Source organism: Idiotropiscis lumnitzeri, chromosome 21 (assembly GCF_059441095.1).
Source record: "Idiotropiscis lumnitzeri isolate Australia: NSW breed Sydney's pygmy pipehorse chromosome 21, RoL_Ilum_1.0, whole genome shotgun sequence".
NCBI lineage: Eukaryota > Metazoa > Chordata > Actinopteri > Syngnathiformes > Syngnathidae > Idiotropiscis > Idiotropiscis lumnitzeri.
In genome coordinates, this window is record NC_142411.1 from 4,570,087 (window position 1) to 4,594,342 (window position 24,256).

The 24,256-nt window shown below is 42.7% G+C and overlaps 1 protein-coding gene across 1 annotated transcript in view; it reads right to left on the reverse strand.

Moving 5' to 3' along the window:
• Positions 1–520: 520 nt before the first annotated feature.
• The window catches only part of usta (uronyl 2-sulfotransferase a), a 29,511-nt gene continuing 5,775 nt past the window's right edge, over positions 521–24,256 (reverse strand). The window contains exons 2-8 of the mRNA XM_088285939.1: positions 14,054–14,097; positions 10,985–11,140; positions 7,209–7,288; positions 6,974–7,127; positions 2,609–2,706; positions 2,360–2,517; positions 521–1,940 (exon numbers count right to left, since the gene is read on the reverse strand). Of these exons, the coding sequence (XP_088142065.1) occupies positions 1,648–1,940; positions 2,360–2,517; positions 2,609–2,706; positions 6,974–7,127; positions 7,209–7,288; positions 10,985–11,140; positions 14,054–14,097 (983 nt within the window). The 3' untranslated portion in view covers positions 521–1,647. The remainder of the gene's footprint in view (positions 1,941–2,359; positions 2,518–2,608; positions 2,707–6,973; positions 7,128–7,208; positions 7,289–10,984; positions 11,141–14,053; positions 14,098–24,256) is intronic.

Here is a 24,256-nt window from a genome sequence, read left to right on the forward strand (position 1 = left end):
TCGCAGACTTTGTTTTCTTAAAAAAATATAAATATCTGATTTCTCGTCTTGCAATTGCCTGTTTTGATTATAATCTGGTGACACGGCAACTTTTTTTTGTACAGTCATAAATATTCAAATGTAATTATGTCATAATCCTAAATTTAAGAGTTGAAAGCATTATTTCGTAGCAGATGCTTTCAATTTCAGAGGTTTTTTTTGTGTGTTTGTGGAATAAATTGTGGGACAATCCTTTTATTTGCAACAAATAACGCTGGCCAACTTCAAGTCCCAAAAAGTGAACGCAAACTATAAATCTCTGCTAAGCTACTTCGGTCAAACTCGGTCATACTTGCGCACTTTGCTGGAATTCTTTGAATTCATAATGGAGCGCATACGGTTTAACCCTCATTTACACCTTTCAGAATAAGGAGAACAAAACGCGTGAATCGCTTGGAGCCACGTTTCCAACGAGCGCTACAGTTTGGTTTGGTTTCGCTTGATTTGCATACGTCGCGATATTGCCCATTTGATTCATTTCTCGCGATAAAAGTTAGCGATTGTCGGGTGCCACTGGAAGATTATCTTAAGCGATTATTTTGTGGTGTTGGCTAGGTCAAAGGTGATTTTTTTGTATTTTTTTTTTAACCGCGATCTGCTCGGAAAATGGCCGAGGCTATCGTACATGTTAAGCCTGTTCAATATTGACAATCGCTGGCTTGACATTTGAGCATTTTCTTTCTTCTCCACGACGCAAAATTATTCTTAGCGATTATTTTGTGCTGTGATGGAAATCAATCAACTGCTTTGTGTTAAAGTGAACCAGAAGAATCGTACCACAGCTGTTGGGAAAAAAAAAACTGTGCCGCTCAGTGGAAACGCGCTTACACAGCTTCCTGTCTCGGCCACGTTTTGGCACCGCGATACGTACAACTCAGAAAAAGTTCCAAACACCGGGCGGAAATTTTCAGCATAGACTGCACAGTACCTTTAATAGGTGACCCTAATTTGACCTTTTGTAAACTTGGACTGCACATCCGACTGTTGAACATTCCAGTACTTTTTTTTTTTTTTCTTTACAACTCACACCCTCTAAAATGACAAATGGCAAAATGTACAGGATCATTTTGAAAAGGTGTAAACATTTTGTGCATTTTTGATCCATCCGCAAATTAACACCCGGCGTCCTGAACCTTCTGTGAGGAGTGTAAAAGTATTTTGGCGCTCTCCGATTCATCGATGTTTGGCTTCTCAGCATTTTTTTTTTTTTTTTGTTGCATAACATAAACACAGACATCAACTCTTACCAGAAAGTACCTTCCCTATCTTTGGAGGCTACTCTGTGCAACTCCAGTCCACATCCCGGTGCTTCATCTCTCCAGGAGAATACAGCAAGAACCGCTTCTGCGTTGAAGAACAAGCCGGGAAAAACAAACAGAGAAAAAAGAAAAGCCTTGCTTCATGTTGGGCTGAGTTTTAGCGTTATTCCTCGTGATCCTCAGTCAACTTTTTAAATAATCTCGTCCTTTCCCGGGCGAGTCCTCCCCGGTGCTGAGCTTCGTCCCCAAGTCTGGTATCTGTCGTCGCCCGCAGGCCGCCAACTCCAAGGAGGGGGAGGAAGCAACAGTCCAACTGCTTTAAAAACGATAAAAAAAAAGAAAAAAGTTTTTATTGATGGATGAGCCAGTTGTTTGCGTCCTCCAGATCAGTGTCCAGCTCTTCGTCCTCATCCAGGGGTTCGGGGGTCCGGAGTTCTAGCTCGCGGAGGAAGTCGGGCGTGTATGCGGGGGGGTGGGCGTCCGACTTGAGGCCGATTTTCTTCTTGGTCAGGTGGAACTGGTCCCGGATGAAGTTGTAGAATTCGTACTCGTAGCGCATGCGGTGGTAGAGCACCTGCAGAGCCTCCAGGGTGGGCGTGTGTTTGCGTACCGTGCCCGTCATGTTGCCCATCTTCCTGTGGTCTACATGCAAACACACTTTTTTGAGAAGAATGACATATACATACATACACGTCAGAGAGCAACATTTTTTTTCTGGAATCACCGGGAATGGTCAAGCCAAAGTGTTTTTTTTTTTTCTTTTAATGTATTATTTTTTTTAATTTATTGACCTCCAAAATGTGGGCAGTTATTCTGAACGAGAGCAGGTCAGGATGGAAGTCAATTTTTATGAATAAGGCCAGAGGGTATCGAGATAGCGGCCAGAGGGTGGGGGACTGAGTGGCAAAAAAGGGTCAAGTGCCCAGCTCCGTCCGGGACATATTACTCAAGCAGCGGCATACCTGAAACCCGTTCAAAGTTTGGCTCACAAAAAAATAAAAAAATAAATAAAATAGTTGCTACGTCAAGGTAGTACCATATTGAGGAGCACATTGGCCTACCAGGGCTTTTGTAGATGTTGATCACTCCTGTAAAATAATGCGGTAGGAGCCTCTCCAACAGGAGCAGCACATCTTCCAGCTCCTCCAAGATGCCCACCAGCAGATAGTTCTCCAGTACATTCTGTTTGGCCCGCTCAAGAGCCCACGGACCTGGCTCTCTGATACACAGAGGGGGATATAAATAAATAAATAAGACTAGATGTTCCTGACCTGACAAGACACGACTGAGGGTCTTAAGGTTGCCGATACCTGCATTTAGGGTGCTGCCCGCAAAAGTACGGGATGATGTAGAAGACTCTTGGGTTGGAGCACTCCGGGTAATTCTCCAGAATGCACACGTTTATGTCCTGAAAGAAATAAAATAAAAACAAATCCCGTATTGTCAAAGACGTTGCTCTTATGTCAGGCAAACTGAACTGCACTAACTTATTCCGTCCACTAGGGGGAGCTCTGCACCAATGCCTAATTTAAGAGCCGTCACTCCAATTTCACCCTCGCTACACTCTGGCCCTGAGACACAGCGAATTAGGACCGCAAACTGATGAAAAAGATACAAAATAAATAAATAACGAGAGCAGTTAGCAGTTTAAATACTTTTATAGTTACTCGTGATAAAAAAATAAAAAATTACTATGGTAAAATGTAGATGGATTCGGCTCGAAATTACTTTTGGTCTTTGAGGAGCAATTTTGCTCATCAGTGACTTCATTCCAGGAGCAATTTACACATTTAGAGGAGCAGGTTTATTTGCAGGTTAATCCTAGTGACCTGAAGACAAGTTTTAATTAAACACTAAAAATAGGACAATATCACGGGGAGGTTGGCAGCTATCGAATATTTCGGTAGTCAAGCAGCCACCTGAAAATTCTGCTAAATTGTATTTTTACTAAATAATAACACAGCAGCAAACACCAGGTGCCCGTTACGAGCCTGTTGCGCTGAAGAGCCGACGTGATCGGAAACGTGAAAATCAATTGAAAGTGTGATGAATAAGAAGATTTATACGCCGACGAGCAGGCGATGGCTGAATTAAACAAAGTCATCCGTCAACGTCAACGCCAAGGCCGACATAGTCCATCACCCTGATTGCCGGCAGGCAGACGGGCCTCAACCTTGCCGAGGGAGACCAACGCAAGGATAAATGTTCGCCATGATGGCATTTCCACTCCGTGACAACGTGGCGATTGCTTTTTTTTTTTTTACAGTTTTACATTTAACAGTAGCTAACTTGACTTAATACATGAATGCAAAAAATGTGATTAGTGAATATAGTGTGATGTAACTACTACTTTCCTTTTTTTTTTTTATGTTTGTATTTCTATTGCTTTTTTTGCCTCAAGACTCAAATGGCCCATATACAAGCACGTACCTTATGGACTTTTGTAACGGCACACAGTTTTCATGCTCCACCATACTTTTGAGGAATCCAGTTAGGCCTCATTTATATACAGCCATGCGCGTCAGCCGTCCACACACTCACGCGAAAGCATAACACAACGCTCAAGCAAGTCATTAGTATTTGCGGGAGAGTGCCAGCGCGCACACTCGGGCTCATTGTCGCAATTCTCTGTGTGGATTAGTCCCACTGAAAAGTCTTTGAAAAGTGGAGCAAAACAGGCGCTAATCTGTCAAACAGCCTCTCGTTGCACTTCATGGCAATGCGAGCGTGTGAACTAAACAAGCAGGAAGCGACGGTGTAAATATCGTCCATTGGTTTGAATTGTTTCTAAGGATCATTCCTTTTTGTTTTGCCGCCACATTAAGAACATGTCAGCCAAAAGGGCAAAATGTCAGAGTGTGTTTATGTTTCACCCGGGGCAAAAAAAAAAAAAAAGGGTGATTGATGTCAGTGGGAGGGAAGGAGCGAGTGACATTTCAAAATGATATGCTGTACTTATGATTGGATGTTCAGGCAAATAATATCGCATGAAACATTTGGTCATATTATATTCCTTGACAAAACTTGTCTCGTACGATTACAGCTTTTCAGAATGTAAATTGTACGTCGGATATGTTATACCTTGCATCCACTGCTCATTTCCTTCTTCAGTCAGTGTTATTCTCGTTGCGTAAAAATCTATCCATCATCTATCGAGGTACCGACCTCGCTACCTACCTAGCTAGCTAGCAATCTATCTATCTAGCTAGCTAGCTACCTAGCTTTCTACCTAGGAAGCTAGCTAGCTAGGATTCTACCTAGCTAGCTAGTGAACTAGCTAGCTATCTACCTTGCTTTCTACCTAGCTAGCTAGCAAACTACCTAGCTAGTTAGCTAGCTAGCTGGCTACCTAGCTTTCTACCTAACTATCAAAATTATAAAATTAGCATTTTAGTAATAGTACTTTCGATCTTAATTTAAAAAAAAAAATAAATGTAGCCTTTTTTTGTTTTCCCAACAATTATAGAAAAGCTCAAGAAATGTTACTCACAATTTTTTTCCTTGCAATACTATCACTTTTTTCATATTAGAACTTTCTCATAGCAAAAATACTATACTAAAAATGAATACAAAAAATACAAATACTTCAAATCAATTTCTAAGTGTTTCTAAGTTTAAATACGTAAATGTAAATGTATATACATATAGCAGGTGTGTCTGGAAGATCTCGCCGCTATAAATGGGCGTTCACTGTATATCGATGACATAAACACGCAACACAACACTCCGTAGAGTGCACGTCTGCGCCAAAGCAAAACAAACCACATTTGGATGAGTACCAGACTTCTGGATTTGGAATCAAGAGCCAAAGCTAATCAATTCACCTTCAGGTCTTACTGCAAGCTAGTCGCCAAATGTCACGGAAATCCCTTTTTGTGTTCGGCTGGTAACAAGCAAACAAATAAGGCGCCTTGTCTGAGCTGTTTTGTTGACGTGTTTATGTGGCAGGCCGTACCGGTGCGTGTGCACAAAATGCATCCAAATATTGTGCACATGCGACCGCAGGGATGTCTCTGGAACATGCACGGTAGGTTCCCTTTTGGGTGCCGTAGAGCCAGCTGACATCCTCTTTCGTCGACACCTCTCGCATTCTGACGAATGCAATCTGGAATTATTTACAAGCGCCATGAGTTTGGATCGCGGCACTGATTAAGACATGGGTGTGGGAAAATTATAAATTTAGATTAAAGTTCCCTTTCTGTGAGGGTCCGTCAGAGATATAATTCAGGATTACCTCTCATATAATACTGAAACGCTCTCTCACACATACAGCAAAAAAAAAAAAAAAAAAAAACCTCACCAGGACCACAAATTCTCACACTTAATAAAACATATTCCATGATGGAAGCATTTCAGGATCAAGTGTAAGACATTTTCAGTAATGTGTGAGAGGATTTCAGTTATGCATGAGAGCATTTTACTCATCACTTATGTGTGTGAACATTTGACTTGCATGGAAGAGTTTCACTTATGTGTACAAAACAATTCAGTAGTGTCGGATCGGGTTCCGGTAAACTGTGAGAGAGCATTTTCGCATGAGTGTGTGTGTGTGCACTCAAGCATGCGAGTGTGTTTAATTGTGTGAGATCATTTCACTCGTGTGTGAGCATGGGAGCATTTCCGCAATGTGCAAATGAGCGCAGCGGAATCGTCTTTCATTAGTGTCTGGAAAGTGTTTCGGAAATGTGCGTGAGTGTGAGAGAGCGTTTGTGTGTGTTGCAATGGTGAGCGTAATGGAAAAAAAAAAAAAAAAAAAAAGAAACAACAACAGCGCTTGTAATAGCGGTTCAGTCGTGCGTGTGAGTGTTGCAGTTATCAGGAATGTGTGTGCGAGCAGGGAAATTAAAGCAAAAAAAATCAAATTAGACGTGAGTGTTTCAGGAGTGTGTGTGAGAGGTCCCCTCATAAGCTTCCGCTTGCATTAAAGTGAAACGAGTCAAAGTCGAGAGCACTTCCTTTCGTAAAAGAGCGATTGCATAGCGTTGTAATCTATGTGACACTTGTCACCCACAGGTAAGCCGTTCTGCAACAACAGCACCATCACCTTTGCCCCCTTCAAATGTAGCAAGCCGCCCCCCCCCCCCCCCCCCCCCCCCCCCCCATCGGTCCGCATACTTGAATAACTCGACAATGCTCAATTACTGCCAGTCAGACTCAAGCCACGATGACTTTGGGTCAGCCTCTCATGAGAGTTTGAGCCTCGACATTTGACGATTTGCCGTCCCAGGATATTACGTCGCAAAGTCATTTCGGAAAACATGCTCACAAAAGTAGTGCTTTGGCGTCACGGCAATAATGTGAGTTCTTCGAGGACGTTTTCTATTGTCTGGTTCAGCAACATGAGACGAGACAAAACATGTTGAAGCAGCTCTGCGAGGCACATGTCGACTGTGATGTGGGCAAACGCCAAATGGGGTCTCTAAATCGAAATCAAAGTCTACGTAATTATCGGGTTGACGTCAGGCTGCCTCCGCTTTCAATCTTCCAAACCAAAACAAGTCCTGCTGTGATTTGAACGCAGGAAGCGGCCGCTAATGTGACAATCGTCTGATCTACACGCGGCGTGCTGAGACGCTGGTTGTTACGTGACTAAAACATTAAAAAAAAAAATTGAATCTCAATATGTTGAACATTTGCGGCAACAGCATCTAGGGAACATCTGTATGAAAACTTACAAGATATCGCTCGTCATCCGTCATCTGGGGGGTGCGGATGAGGTGGTTCTGCTCGCCCCGCCAGTCGCCGAAGCGGCGGAAGAAGTAGTTGGACAGGAAGCGGTTGATGGGGTCGCGGATGATGTTGATGTAGACGGGCTCCTCGATCTTGAACCTGACAACGGCGCGTTCCAAAGGAAGCGAGTCGCAGCAGGAAGAGCAACAAGCAAAAGTGCGCGTTGGCGTGTTTATTCACCTGGTGAAGTTGAGGAAGTGGACGTGACGCGTGTAGAGGAACGGCTGAGGGATGTTACTGATGTTCTTCACAAGATCCACCTGAGGATAAAGAAAAGAAATCACTGCCAAAAAAATTCAATAATAAAATAAATAAAGATGATCTGACAGATAAGCGCCAATTAGCTTAGCCGTTAGCTAACGCAAGCTAAGCGAAACCACACGCGTCCTTCGATAACGAGGAGGCGCACGAAAGACAAACACACACAAGTGTTTTTCTAAACTCAAAAAAGTGACATCAGAAGTGACGAATCAAATGGAGCGCACATTTGGAATTTGGCAATCAAACCCCCGAGTGCTTCATTGCGTCACCGTTAGCTTCCTCTCGCAATTTGCATCCCCGCTATCTTTATGATTCATTGTTATGTAACAGTCTACATGTTGGCAATACGTGAAAAGATTAATTACGTTTGGGTTCTCGCGATTTTACATTTTCTGTGTTTGACAAAATATTGTGTGAAGCAACTTGAATATCACGAGACACAAACCAGCCGGTTTACACTTTAAAGTGTTATTTTTAGCAAGGGGTCATTTTTTTTGGTTACTTCAGTTGTGGTGTTACTATTCCCGCATTTTAAAATAAAATTTAATAAATGGTCCAGTCCAGCTGACTTGTTAACCGGGAAATAAGATGGACAGACAAACTTTTTCATATTATTTTCTGTCCTGACTCAATCAGTCCTTCACCTGTTCCAGTAAATTCTGAACCAGGAAGTAGCCTGCTCCCGTGAGAAAATCAATCTTGTGACTTTTCTGGGGTCATTTTCTGTCATTTATTTGACTTTGGAGAAAGGAATGTGTTTTTCTGGGTTTTGTCCTCCGAGTTCCAATGAAATCCAGAATAAAAGATGCCCGCTAACATACGAAAGGGCAAACAGCGCAATAACATCCGCCCCCGTATAATTGATGGATGGATCAAACGACGACCTTGGCTGAGGTCCGCGCCGCTGATTGCCATTCGAACGTTCTCCCTCTTCCTCTTCACTGTGGATGAAAGAATCTCCTGAAGGCTTTCAAGGTCTGCATGGAGCGCGCGCTGGCGGCCGCCAAAGCAAACGTGAAATATGACGGTGATGTCATAGGCTGCGCAAACGCCAACTGGAGGTTATGCAATCTGACACATCCTTCACATAGACACTAAATCTTTACCGTTATCTCCTTCACACGTGTACGGTGTAAGTCCGGCACACACTGAGAGAGCCTCCACGCATCACCCAGCGCACCCCACTGGAAAAACTGATCCCGTATTGGAAGTTGCGGCTCCACTGAACCACCAAAACATATCGGGGATTGAAAAAGAAGAAGCCGATTGCCACAAAAATAGCAAATGTCCGAGAACAACGCCGTTTTACGACAATCGATCGTGACAGAGACTCTCCACGCTTTGCTTTCCAGCAACAAGTTAAAAAGTATTTCTAATTATAGTAAAGTATTACTGCAAAACACAATATATTATGCTTGGGAACAAGGCATTAAAAGAAAAAAAAAAAATGCAAAAACGCGGGCATTTTTGATTATACGTTACAGATGCAACATTGCGGGGCAGATTCAAATTTTGAATGGCAGCAAAACCAGTCATGAAAACCTGCTGCAGGTTTCCAGAAAAAAAGAAATTATATTAATTTATATAATTACGTAATTATAATATTATTACATAATAATTATATAATAATTATTATAAATTATCTTGTGTTTGTTAATTTTTTTTAATAATTGGGTAATGAAATTGTTTACAAAGTAAATTAAAATAATGCAAATATCTAAAAGCAAGAAATGTTGATAAATCATTTGGATTGGCTCTCATTAGCTAAAAAGTCATTTAATAAAATGTTGCCGTCAGTGAGTCAAATGGAAGTTTCCATCATATTAATATGACTTTTAAAAGACCAACAATCCAGTAAAAACGTCCTCAGCAACGGCACCACTTGCGCCATAAGCCGTTTTTCCCCAAAACGCAGCCAATTTAGGCTTTTATGCCTGTCGAGTTTGGCGCAAAAACGCTAATATTCCGTCTTTTAAACCTGAATGAGTCTTCTTATGGCGGACCCTTCGGTGAAGGGCGGCGTTTATCGGCCGGCCTGTTTCAATGCGCTGCTCTTATAAACTGGCCGTTATGTCATAGCAGCGGCAATACGTATACTTGTTTATGTACACAAGGCTCTTAATCTTGGGCTTCAGTCAGCTTTGGGCCGCTCACCCTCCCGCTCAGTACATTTCCACTCGCTCGGCTTCAACGTTGAGGAATCGTTTCGGACAGTCATTAAAACTCATTCACGACCAGCCCGGATAAAATGAAAGTACTTTTTTACTTCTATTTCCGTCAATGGCAGGGAACGAGTTAAAAGCGATGCTACTCTTTCATTCCTTATCCTGAGATACACTCAATCGACTCCATAGTGAGTCCAGACCAATTAGCCCAAAGTTAACCCCTGACGTCCCCCCCCCTTAAAAGTAAAGTGCCAAACTCCTTTCCCTGGTTTATGTGTAGGCCCTAAGCACCTTTGGCAGTGACTGTGTGTGTTTTCTGACCGAACCCAAAGCGCCGTCTGGCCAGACTGCCTCTCATTCACCAAGCGGGTCTGCTGCAGGGAAAATGCGGACGGATTCCAAGCATACCTGCAACCCCCCCGCCCCTCCGTTCTTCCTGCGCCCCGTGGCGTCCTTGCCGGACTCATGAAAGGAAAGGGGAGGCGGGTGCGGGGGTCTTACGCCGCAAAAAGCTTGCATTTGGCTTTTGACATCCTGAGTGGAAATACGGTGGAGCCATGACTTTTTTTTTTTTAATTAATACAGTAACTCAATTTAGTCGCATGGGATTTTTTTTTTGTATTGTATCAAAGATAAATGAATCAATAAATTAAACAAACTGGCTTTATAAAATGTAATCCATGTGAACACAAAAATAAAACGGGTTGTTTTCCCTATTTGAACCGCTACGGTACCGATTTCTGGTCCCTTGGTAGGATCTGGATCTCATTCCCTCCGATAAACGGGGGTGCGCTGCACGCTGGTTGCTTGCCAAGGATCGTGATGTTAAGAGTTTTACGGTTCAACATTTTTTTTTTTTTTCTTGCGAGTTTGTTTTTAGGGAAGTCCTGCAAGAGTGCAGGCGCCACCACACACAGATACCGGCTCTCTGTTTCTGGATCTTGGGGCAGGAAGCGGGTTCGGCGCACCCCCCCCCCCTCGATCCAGTGAGCCCACTCGCCTGGATTCTGAACAGGACAGACGGCTCACTATGCTTACCGCAAGTCTTCTGGCGTAAATCATGGGCCGAGCCACGAGGATCGCCGGTTGGGAAAAGGGGGTCCGCGAGGGCAGACCGCAAGCGACGAGACCAGCGTCTCTAATCTTAGCCGGCCTGGATGTGCGCGGCGATGACCGCTCAAGTATGCGCGCAAAAACCCAGACCTCGGTCCCCACCCTGCTGCTGGAATGCCCTCGATATCTGAAGTTTGGCCACCGTGTGCGCTGCCGGGCTTTCGGGGTTTGATGAACGAGTCAACAAGGAGCAGTTTCAATATTGACATTTGCATAGAATGGCGAGCGCATTTGGTTCTGTGAGGATGCGAGGCTCGATACGTCACACCGACATCGCCTCAACTTGTCCGAGTGTTGCCGAGCAGACCGAGTGGATTATTCCTGTCTTGAGTTGCTCAAAGTTCGCGAAGGGACAGCCGTTTGATCAAAAAGGACAATAATATATATTTTTTTTTCTTTCTTCACAAGATTATTCACCTGCTCATGTTTGGTGAGTCGCGTTTTATTGTGGATGTCCGACGAGATCAAGTTGAACCGATGCTTCTCGGCCAGCAATCGCAGAAGGATGACGACTGTGCGGCTGCCACATTTGCCCACGCGGTTGTACACCACCTGACTTGGGAACGGGAGCACCTGGGGAACACACACGCACACACACGCACACACACAATCTATGAGGTTGTAGCAAGCAACGCATCATACTGAGAGCGAGTTCCTCGGAAATGAGACGGCCATGACTCAGTGACTCAAAAATAGAAAAACATAACAGAATGAAAATAATTGAACCCAAGTGTCAGCTAAGCAGAAATACGGGGAAGATTATGCACATTTTTGTCAATGATCCTTTTTAAGAAGAAGCAACGCTGAAGCAAATGGAAGAAAAAAAATCAACACAGATTGACAGGAAGTGAGTCAAGGATTAGGAGGAGATAAACACTCCCATTAAAAAAAAAAAAAAAAAGCCTGAGGGGAATTTTAAAAAAAATACATCGATAAAGATCTAAAAACAAAATTGTGCTGCAGGACTTCAAAAACGTGTTGGCTTTATCTCCTTTTCCTGATGGGAAGAAAATGCAGGGAGTGATGGATTCTTGTAAACATTCCCGGTCTGGAATTGTAATAATGTTGTCCTAAGGGAAGGGGGGGTGAGGGGGGGGTTGGTCGGAGGGGGGCGTGTATTTTACAGTCAGCCCACACAGAACCAATTCTAGTTTTTTTCCCATCAGACACAGAGAACTCCCCTTTGATATTCTTCACTTCTCTGATTAAACGAACATCTGGCAGCTAGCCAGTTGTCAAAGTGTGCAATTTAAAAAAAAAATGTTTCATATATACATTGCGATTAAAAAGAAATATTATTTAATATGAGCTGATTTTGAATTGTGACGTGAAAGCAACAACGGGAGTGAACAATCGAGGGCGAACGGGCATCCGTGACATCACGCCAAGTATTCCCACACTTGTTGTTTGTCGTCTTGACCGGCGTGTGGGTGAAAGTGAAATTGCTTCCATGTGGGAACGAGGTGTAAATGTGCATTCATGTAACTCTGCGTGTGGTATTGGGCCCCCGGCACGAAGGGCGGCACTTACACAGGTTGACACACGTTTTGTCAAGCGTGGTGTTTCGCTCAGAACTTGTTGCGACGCAGGATTCGGGCAGCTTGGTAAAATATTCCCAAGTGGACTCAATGAAAGCAGATTTTAATATGAACTCACTCAGTGACGTGGACGTTTATATTTGCCAAGCAGGTTTAGGCGTGAAAGAGGGTCTCGTTTTTAACTAACTAACTAACTTAACTTAACTTTTAACTCTTATTTATCTAATTTATATATTTATCTGAATTATTGTTGTATTGCACTGGAGAGGGGAGCTCTCTAATCTCGTTGCACACTTGAGTACAATGACAATAAAGGGATTTCTGATTTCTGATTTCTAAACCACTGTACTGACTAACATCTGTAGATTTGAAATCAGCACAGCTTTTGAGTGGAAGATAAAGACGCTTCTGCGAGACATGTTTTCCACAAAAACACTGACAATCAGTGGGAGTTACTGTTCCTACTGCAGCTACCGTTATTTTTACTGAGGACGTCCCTAAAGCAGGTTTATTGCAGTTTATGGCCTGTTTCCATATTTATCATCATCATCTTCCAGACAGTCATGTTAGCGGCGAACGCTACATCCACCTCTCCGGGGCATTTTGTCAACGCCCTGCTCAAATTAAGACTGATGTTTTGTCCGCATGACAGTGTGTGGGTGTGTGTGTGCATGCAGATGTGTCGGGGTTAAGGCTAAATGTGGCCAAAGATTATAACTTTTATATGACAGTTTGGACGTCCATACAAAAATGACTGTGTTTGGAAAAACCACACAACGCTGAGAATAACATCTTTAAGCACAAGCAAGCACGATAAGAATGCGCCACGCCTTTGCTTTTTAAATATGTTTGAAAATATGACTTTATAGGGTACTGACTTTTAAGTAGATGTTATGAAGATATATAGCAAAAAAAAATTATAATAAATTATTAAAAAAAAAAAAGGGGGCTTTGTAGTTTTTGGACTTTGTCGTCAAGCTCTGTTGGTACGCGGTGTTGAAAAATAAAACAAGTGCATAACTTCAATTCTGTAGCAAGTGTAGAAAATCTGCAAGACAAGCTTGAAGGACACCTGAAAATGGTCAAAATGACCCCAAAATGGCTGCTGCAGTCCAAAATGGCAGACTTCTTGCCTTTCTGTGTTTCAAAAGAAAATTGAATAAAAAAAATAAAATAAAATAAAAATAAAACAACTAACGCCGCTCTCATGCGATCCCAACCAAACAAGCAAAATTGAATGAGCTTTTGAATCTTGGAAAATCCTCATAATGGAAATTTTATTGTCCCGAAGAATCATACCGAAACAATTTCAAGTGGGCCGCCACATGGCATAATTTAAAATAAATGGGAAGCAGTTTTTCAGCTGTGACACAGCACAAAGCTGTCGTTAAGACACACTTATTAAGTTACTGCACTTGTGTGTCAGACGTTGGGTGGACTAATCATAGCGCTCCAACAAGTCCAAAGCATTAAATGTTGAAGGGAGGCCGACGTGCTCACGGCCTCCTTGAAGAGGACTAAATGAAATCTTCCGCGAAAGTTGACCGAGGTTGGAAAAGAGACCTGTTACGTAATATCGGCCTTTTTTTCAACAGTCAACTTCCGGGAAGTGTGCGCCGAAATTGTTACGGTGTCGAACTGAAAATAAATAAATAAATAAATAAAAAGAAAGTTATGAATCCACTTCGTCACACTTCGCTGTCATCAGGGCGGAACACTGCAATTATATGCAAATAAAAAAAGCACACGACTGGCTAAGTGGCTAATAACTCGCTCACATGGCTAATAATGCCACTGCGGCTAACATGGCCGGTGAATAATAAAGTGATGAGGGAGATAACGAGCAAGAAGGAGGATGAAACTGTGTGTAAAAACAATTTTTAAAAAAAAATGCGTAAAACAAAGAAGAATTAACACCAGGAAAAAAAAAATAAAAAGGGGGACTCACTCTTGGAACAGGAGGACCGTGGTCATCCTCGTACGTCGATGAACCTGCAAATGAACACAATTACACGTTAGCATAAAAACGATTTTGCATTTGTCGTGAAATTCTGACGACTTCTTTCACTTTAGCTTCATTTTGAGAACTAAGACTGATACAAAGTCTTTTAATCCAGAAACACATTTTTTGGGGGTTTCCAAGCAACAAAACACAAATTCTGGTTCGCAACAAGAGGCATACCAACGTTGCGTCACAAATATGTCGTCACCGCCCAAAGAAAACATGCATTTTAAATCGTTGCCCATTTACGAAGATGTTTTTAGAGCGAAATATGAGCTTTTAATCAGGCGTTGTTCCATCTCCAAGCACCCCCCCCCACCGCCCACCCCAAACGGGAGCGGCAAATACAGTTTACCAGCGCAAAGATGCTCAATGTGGGAACAATTGAGCTCTTTCAAGGCTTTTTCATCGCCGCCTCTGAATGGAGGCGCTGACTTCAGACAGCAGCCTTTTCTTGAGGCCACAAACAACACTCGACTCATTTTTTTTTTTTGGACGTCCAGGTGGTGGTGCGATCCGGAGGGATGGAGCGATCTAGTGAGGGAGACAAATTGGCAAGCGAGCAAGGGAATAAAGCTGCGAGGAGAGAAAATATTACATAAGAGAACAATCTGTGTGTGTTTCTGAAACGAGATGCGCATCAACACACGCTTTTAAACGCAGCCCCGTTTGGTTCTCGATGCCAACGTGCATCTCGCGATCGCAACATGACTGAGGTGCACGGCTATAATTCCGCCTACGATATCGATTTGGACTCAATCACACCCGGATTAATTCGACAGTGACCTTTTGATTTATTAGCAGTTCTTCACGGTTGGCCTCGTGACAGGAACACGCTGTTTGTTTTGTTAACTTGATGATGAACAACAGTCCGCCTTGTTATACTCGAATTGCGGTTTGTAGAATGTTGCAACAAGTGGGGGAGGGCAGTGTGGGAGTCCTCCAAGGAGAGAGCGTCATCCAGTCACACCTACGGAATGTGACCCCAACCTCTCCACATGCGCGTCCCCCCCCCCCGCCATGCGGGCTTGTCATTAGGAACAGGGATTGGAACACACACTTTGGTCGTGAAATAAAAATTCTCATTAAAGTTGACACCCGACCAACGACTCACCCACTGGGAAACCTTAAAGCAACAAATCGGTAATAATTGCATTTGGAAATAACAGGCTGGAAATGACGGGGAAAGGCGTCATTGGGGTTGAGTGGTTTGGACATAATCGCTGGATAAAACATACATAATGAATGATAATTAAAAAATAAAACCGAGTACTGATACCTTGAAATTTTATGCATCACTTCTGGTGGTATCGGTAAATGGTATCGGTATGAGCGTGTATCGTTCTGGAAAAAAAGTTCAACGTCGGCATCATCTTAAATGAAATGAACGTGAATCGTGCATTCCTAGTCACCTGATTCCACTTCACTCTGACCCCGCGGGGGGGAATTAAGAAATCCGGAGTTCCGAGTAATTGTGCAACAAGGCCTGATGGTGTTAACGCCATTTTTTCCCCCCGTATCATCCGTAATAACGCTGGGGGGGGTCAAAGGTAAAGAGGGGAAACAGCGGCAGGTTCAGCAGCCTGCCGGTTAAAATTCCTGGTTATCACCCGGCGACTAATGAAGATGGAGTGAGGCTCTTAGTATCTTAACAAGTCAAACATAAACATATTTGTGTGTGTGCGGGAGTCAGGAAGTGACTGATGGTCGAGCTAAGTGGAATGCGGAAGCGTGTAGGCATGTAGCTAAACGCCTAATTGGATTATTGGGTCACAAGATCTGTGGCTTTTCTTCTGGCCTGCAGCTGCACGGCCCAATTAGCATCTCTATCAATACGGCCACATAAACCACGACAGCTCCTCACAAAAAAAAATAAAATAAAAAATAGTACATCATTTTTTTTTTTTTTCAAACAAGCCGTTAAATTAAATTATCCTACCCGTGTGAGACTCTTAAAGACTTCTGATCTAATTTAGCACATTTATTACAAACAGCGTAAATGAAAAATTAGTTTTAAGAGAATACAGGGACAACTAAATCAAAAACAGTGCTTCGACAAGCGATTGAATTAGCCAGTGGTGGCTTTATGCAAGTGCCTCATCTCTTTTTTTCTGTCGGGGGATCCAGAGTCCACAATTATAAAAAAAAAAAAAAAAAAAGTAGATTTGTTGCGAGTTGCTTTTCATCTTGCTAGTTGGGGTAAAACAAATAAATAAATAAAATGGACTAAATTCGTAACAATGAGTAGTCGCTCTCTTCGTCGTCTTGGCAATTAAAGCTAAAACGTCACTTCAGAGACGTCTGCACTATTACATGGAATCTGAAAAATATTCCGATACTACGACACCGATACCATTGTACAGTAAGTTTCAAAAACATTCCGGCGAAGGTTAAAATGGTTGTAAAATGTGATGATTAAAATGTCAAATGATATGCTGTTCCTCTAAAAGTGGAACAAATAAGTTATTGGTAAAACCAGCAAATGACATAAACGTATTGTTGAGGTTCTGTTTTGGTAGAAGGCTCAGCAAAATTTGCAAAAGCCGTTGATAGTCTATGTGACGCGACAATTTTAGCATAATATTTTCCTCAAAAATGTTTGTTTGATAAAAAAAAAAAAAATCTGGGGAAACACCCAATTGTGCGAGGAGCCAATCCAACCTCTTGCTTCAGTGCCTGGAATGCTAAGCTATGCTACGCTCTGGAACCGTAAACATCTGCGAGGCCACTAAGGAAGACGCAGGAACGGTTGCTGATGAGCATGATGAGGAGAGATGAAGCCAAGGGGACTCGAAAGGTCACCAGACTGCCGCCCTGGAATGTTCCGGTTCTGGAAAAGCTGATTACAGGTTCTTCAGAGAGTGTCAAGATCCGATTTTTTTCCTCATCCTTCACCACAAGCTCCTGTCTAGAGGGTGCGTTCGCTCCCTGTTTAGACAAACCGACATGTGCGGAAGATTTTTTATTTATTTATTTTTTTTAGAGAGAGATTTTTTTTGTGAAATAAATAAATAAATAAATAAATAAATATATATATATATATATATATTTATTTATTTTTTTTTTTTTTTTTCACCTGAAACCTCGAGAAATAACTGTCGACCGCACGGCGAAGACATATGTGCCGTAGAGGCGATGAAATTGCTTTTTTTACACTTAACACTGGCAAACTGAGAAACATGGCCATCTGCTTTTTACTAAACATTTGCGCCACAATTGACACCATATGCAAACACACTAGTTATACAGACATGTATGTTTGCGTGTCGCCACCCCACCCATTGATTAGGGGCGTTGGAAGAGCGAGCCAAAACTCCGCCCATCTACCGAAATGACATAAGTGTCACGGTCCATCCGACTCGTCCCCACTTTGCATCACCACACTGTCATGTCAAGGGAAAATAAAGTTAGATATAAATAACCTAGACCGCGCCGTCGTTTTTGTTTTCGCAGGTGCTTGAGACCACGATGCGGTCGACCAAAACTGACCACCAAGCAGAGTCGTAAATTCAAACATATGGGAAGCCCAAAATAAAAACGGACATTTGTGTTGCCGGTGATGATGTTTCTCGTCAATTGCCACCGAACGTTCGGTCGCGTTTGAGTTCGAGCCGTCGGGGTGGGGGGGGGGGGGGGGGGGGGGTCATTTGCAGTCAGTCGTTTTGATTTCTCCAAATTCAAAGCGGTGGCCAAGTCATGCAAAGAGGATTAAAAAAAAAAAAAAAAAAGAAACAAGTGAGGTGTGAGGGAAGCACAATCGGAGGCAGTCAACGTGCATGCAGAGGACATTGCACCACCAAACAATCCGTGCCATTAAAATCTGACAAATAAAGTCATGAAATGACAATGCACAAGTTGCAGCGCCATTTTTTTGGGAGGGACTGCCCATCAACACAAAAATGTGCTTCACACGCTGGGAACTTGAGGACTGAGCTTCATTAACAATTCGGGCAATAAAAAGAGGAATCAGAATTTCCCCCTCGGTTGGTCACGTGACACAAATCAGGAAGTGCCGTGAAAAAGACGGCGAGAGCGACGGCGGGAAAAATGGTGTTAGCAAAATGGATTTGGGAGCTGACGTCAGCGCAAGATTAATTACTCGCAGCTTCCTCGGTGGCTTGACATTCCTCGCAAGGAAGAAAAAACACACACACATTGATTTAGAGCGCTAAATAAGACATTGTCTCAGTTTATATGTATGTGAAGTCGAGTGTCACTTCAAGCAACACGACAAATTAGTAACGGCCTTAAATCACGTTCAAAAATGGCTCCGATCCTTGCTCAGCATGTAGGCTACACTAACACAAACAAAGACCAATCTAAAAAAATACATATAGCCGACACAAGATAACACCTGAGGGAAAATAAATAAATAAATAAATCATGTAAAAAAAATAAATAAAATAATCCACATGCGACGGACCGTCAAAGAAACATGATTAAAACTACAATGCTAGAAAACAGCTCGAAACGCGCAAGGAACTCGCACATTTTCCACGTGTCCCCTGGTGCTGCTGCTTTGGTTAGCGAATGGACTCGGCAGTTAATGAGACTTCTGCAATCACTGCTTAGTGACCAAAACTACTGGAGTGTGTTTGAGTCAACACGGTTGATTAATTTGTGCCTGCAGCCTCTCTTTTGTCTTCCATCAATGGAAGATAAAAGAGAAGAAATGGGAAGACAAAAGAGGGAAAATATGAGCGTCCAGATGATGAAAATGGCAGAGGATAAAGGAGCCATGCGACACATTGCTATGAAGGAATGCAGTGACGGCATTGAAAGGGTGGGGGGGAAAGGTTGTAGTAGCTCTCCGGAATGGCTTTGCAAAGAGAAGCATGCACACATGTGAGTTCCTTTTGATATGTCGACTAATCCGCGTTGGACTTTGGAAGGTAGGATAAATCAAAGTTACGGGAGAACAGCTTAATAAAGTCATGCGGACGATGTAAGGAAATGTTTTGCGCTAATAAAAAAAAAAAATAAAATATATATATATATATATATATATATATATATATACACATATATACACACACACATGCATGACTTGCAGTTTACTGTAAAACTTAAAATAGTTTTTAAATATCGGGGGGGAAAAAAAGTGTCTGTGAAGCTGGCGTGACACATTCAGCGAGTACGCGCCAGCCATCTCATCTGCATGCCTTCACTATAAATGCACCACTTCAAAATTCTCTGTAATTTCTGGTAATAAAATTGGCAATGGTTAGCAAAAAAAAAAAAAAGAAACATGTCTTGGGGCATGTGTGTGTGTGTGTGTGTGTGTGCGTTAAAGGCCACAGCGCTCGCTAATGATATGGTGCGCGGCGGCGCAGGGCTGGCTTCATCGGTCGTGTAAATTCCCGTTTGATGGAAAGTGCTGTCAGGCGCCATGTTGGCCGATGCCAGGTTGGACCGACCGCATTTGAGGTAGGAAGAAGCCACGCCTTTGTTTTGGCTTTGCTTCTTGAAGAGCACGCTCAGGACTAAAGATGAGCAGGTGAAATTTAAACAACATATTCTGACATAAAATGACGGAAGCGTATTGCATTCACTTGTAAAAAAAAAAAAAAAAAAAAAAAAAGTAGTTAGTAGAGTAATTTTTTAAGTTTTTTAAAATAATTTCCAACCCCCCTGTTTTTCTGAAAAAATGTATTCTAAAAAAAAAAAAAAATATTCTGAAACACAGGGAAAAAAATAATTCCCAAAAACAGAAATAAAATAATGAAAAACAGAAAAAAAATAAAATAAAATTATTCAGAAAAACTGAAAAAAAAAACCCAGGGGGAAAAAAAGAATCAAAAGCCTTCAAAAAATTTCTCAGAAAAACAAATTATTATTTTTTTTTTTTACTGATTCCTTACTCTTCGTGTTGAAATTCTATTGGAGGTACGCCGTTCATTTTTAAATCATCTTAAAAATCGCTCATATTTTTAAAATATCCCAAAATAATTAATGATACCTAATGCAAATAATATACAATATATTTCCATTATTATTATTAGCAAAAAGAATGTTCACAGCATATTGAGCAGCATTTATTGATGTGGAGGATGCACCTGCAAATCAAGCAGGGCGCGGCATCTATTAGAGTGGACGCCATTCTTTGAGGCAGTACAGCGCATGTGTGTTCAAGGTCATAACTGCGCCTCGACCAGAAGCCCACAGGATGTGCACGTGTGTGTACGTGTGTGTGTGTGCGTTTTCAGCCGAAGCACCTCGTAACCCCCATGACTTCATCGGAAAGCCTCCTGAAAAAGGTCCACGTTCACATTTTCCCGCCTCCATTATTTTCCTCATCAAGTGCCAAATAAAGCGCATGTGCCATATGCGGAGCACATGTAAGCGAGGAGGAGGGGGGGGTCACTTATTTGGGGGGGGGGGCATCCGAGTGGCAACAAGTCAAGGTCCCGATCGAAGATGGAAGGGAGACTGCAGACGATAGGCGGCGAGAGCAAAAAAATAAAAATAAAAAAAAATCCCCAAAATATAACAACAGATGTCAGCTTTCACTTCCAAGACCAGCACGGACGTATTTATAGACGAGGCCTTTGAAGCAGGGCTGCGGACGGTCAAAGTGTGCACGGCACTTTAGAACATCCATTTGAATTCCAGGCGAAGGAGGCCGTCAACATTGCAGACTGCGTATAAACAAGGTCGCTCGCTTTGTTTTCAACGGCCGATTTCATGCCGATTAAATCTGACAATTTGGCTCCCAAAAGACATCAATCAGGCGGAAGCGTTTGTATCAACGCTTGACAACAAATCCACTCGTGTGAGAGTAGCAGGCGTGTCGTACAAGTTGATAATGGCAGAATAGTTGAGTAAATCAATTATGGGGCCGAAAGGGAAATCCTAAAAAAAATAAATAAAATTCTAAGTATTTTTAAATATTAAAACATTTTTTGCCAATATGCGGCTCTCTGGAGATCGACTGTACTCACAGTTGTATATTCTTTATCGTCAGCGAAGAACAAGTATTAGTGCTGTACGAAGGAGTCGAGATATCTCAAAGAACCGACTATTCATCGGTCTGTCTTATACTGCCCCCAAGTGGTCAGGTGTATGTTTGTTTTATTTTTTGGGAGAAAGCGTGACATCATGCTAACAAGAGCAATTAAAAAAAACAACAAAAAAAACGCATGGATTCTCGGCTGCAACATCACAGATTTCCTACTCTTGCGTCATATCAAATGAAGCCAAGAAGAGATAAAATGGGAAAGGAAAAAAAACTAAAGAATAAACACCACCACAAAGCCAAACAGCTGCGAAGATTCACACAATGTACAGCTGACACTAACAACCGAGCGAGAAATAACAAAGCGGTCATAAAAAAAAAAAAAATCTTTCTCACTTGCTTTTCCACCCTAAAAAAAGAACAACCCTTCTTTTGAAACCTGACATTTTCACATCAGCTCCCGGTCTTACTCGGTAATCTTTCAGTAATTCAGACAAAACCGTGGCGTTTTGCTAAGCCTAATTTGAGGACGCCCTGCCAAGAGGCAAGAAATACGAGTCCGGGGAGGGTCATGAGGAAGCTGTGCGTTGCATTTCAAGCGCTCGCGCAACTCAACTGGGGCTCTGTTTCGGGTCAAGGCCCAAGGTGCCAAATGCGCCCCCTCGGTTGTGTTAGGGCGCCGTACGCCACGCGTGCACACTGATGCACTGTCCTGTCGCCAGCTCTGCTCTGACACAGGCGACGTTGCGAAGCGACGGCACACAAACGTGGTTGTGGATTCATACTAATGTAGCGCTAACACGTACTAGCACTCTCTTTACATAAGTGCTTTCGCACAATTGGGGGTTTCTTTTTTTTTTTTTTTAATTTGTGCCGCATTTACTTTTAATAATTAAGTATTCGTACATCTACTTTTGCACAGACGATGAGTACTTGTAATATCTCCGATGGTGAGCCGTCGAAAGACCCCAAATGACCTTTTTGCCGCCCACAAGTTTTTGATCCAGCGTCCACGCTCGCGGGGCTTGCGGCTTTCCCGCTTCTGCAAAAGTCAGGAAAGCCGCCGAGTATTTGCGGTGATAATAACCCACGAGGGCCCCGTTCACACTGATCCGACAAACCCTTTATTTACCGAGCCCGCTGGGAGCGTGGTGGTCGGGGCTTCCGTTTGTTCCAGCTATTCAAATGCTTGTAATAATAATAAAAAAAGAAAAAAAAGTGTGTTAATTCATTCTTACTCCCGATAAGGAACTTTTAGTTTCTTCCTGGCATGGAATTTGTCGAATTTCCTCGTGTGCACTTTATAAGTTTATAATTAGTGTGACATCGATGCTAATTTTCATTAGCCTGTCTATTGTGTTTTACATGATATCTTAGCATTAAGCTAGTGCATCTTGGTTAAAACAAAATGTGGGCTGCTTGACCATTTTGGTGATCAAACGTACAATGTTTAATTTGCTTTGGTTTTGTGTCTCAAAAACAAAAAAAAAAAATTCTACTGGGAGTCACAAATTACCCTCCGTCTTTGTGTTTTGTCAAAGCAAAGTTATACGATAGTCTCCAAATTCTCGAGTGAGAACAGCCGATAAGGGGAACTTTGCAAAGTGCGTTTGAATAAGTTCAAGTACGTTCCAACAATAACAAAATCATGTTATTCCGGGTCGTTTTTTGGCTATTGGTGACTATTCAGTCAGAAAACATTTCTCTCTCACACGGCCACGCAAGAGGAGAATCTGAAGCAAAAAAAATGCATTCGTGACCATCAAAGGCGTTGAAGTTCTTATTTAGCGGGGGCAGGGCTAACTCGTGTAAAACATTAACAAGGTTTATTCAGTTAATTTTTTTCAAATTTAGCGGGCCGGATTATAACGTTTCACGGGCCGCATGTGGCCCCCGGGCCATAGTTTGCCCACACCTGCTTGACAGGGTTTTTCCAAGTAAAATATCGAAAGTATTTTCAGTTGGTTTGAATAGGCACGTAAAGGAATTATCCTTATACGGTATGGCAGGGGTCTTCAATCCTGTTCCTCGAGGGCCGGTGTCCTGTCTCTTTTCCAACCTTCCCCGGCGTCAACGCACCTGATCCAAATGATCAGGATTGTTATTCATCTTTTGCAGATCTTGCTGATTATCGGATCATTTGAATCAGGTGTGTCGCAGCGGGGATGGAAAACAGACAGGACACCAGCCCTCGAGGAACAGGATTGAAGACGCTTGCTGTATGGTCTCGTCAGATGGCAGATTTTCATCTGCCACAATAAACGCTTGTTCAAGGAATGTCAATCCATCGCAAAGAAACAATATTGGCCGCGTTGACAGACCTCAGATCTCCGGGTGTTTATTCTTGGTGAATCCCGCGGTTGCGGATGTAGTGGAAGAACAAGCAAGGATTTAGAGAACCACACTCGTGCGCTTTCCTTCTAGGAAACGACTGACGTGAATATTTTGTTCTCGCAGATTATTCAGAGGAATCGAGCAGATCGACGGTGGAAGTCGAGTGGAACGTATGACAGATGGCCCTTCGCCGCAGCCAAGGTCCAAAGACCAGACGAGCGGTGCGAGGGGGCTGCCAGGTTGTTCTGGGGCCAGACCGATGAAAACACTCCCGAACCGTCAACCCGAGCCAGAGCGCTGACGCGTTTCCAAGACGCTGAGCAAAACTGAAAACACGTCCTCCGATGACCCTTGACTCCTTGTTTAGAAAAGGATGCTCTCGCGCTGCCAGCAGGTTTGCTCACTTGTAATTGCGTTCCTCCAAACATCTGGAAAATGTGGTTTTCTCCAAACGGAGGATTAAATAAAAAAATAAAACGCACACTTGGGGAAAAAAAAAATCTCCGTCCCGAAGAGTTCCTAAGTGTGACAAGTGATGGCCGGATGAGGATTTTAGCACTCGGCCTTCCACGGAGAAGGTAACGATGTGTCAGGCACATTTTTTTGTGCGGAACACAAAGGTTGGTTTGAGCGCAAAAGAGAGGAAGCATTTTGAGACCGAGGTGCGAGCTTTGCTTTCCACGGGGAACGTCCACATTCCTTCGGAAGAGTTAAAAAAAAAAAAAAAAAAAAAAAGCTCTTCGCTCATAACAATCTGTCCCAGCACACCAATGACTGTGCACCGGTAGAATGCGACACCAACGGACAAGATGAGTCACGATTGTCGCATTATGCGTTTTTTTTTTAGGATTTAGGTGTCG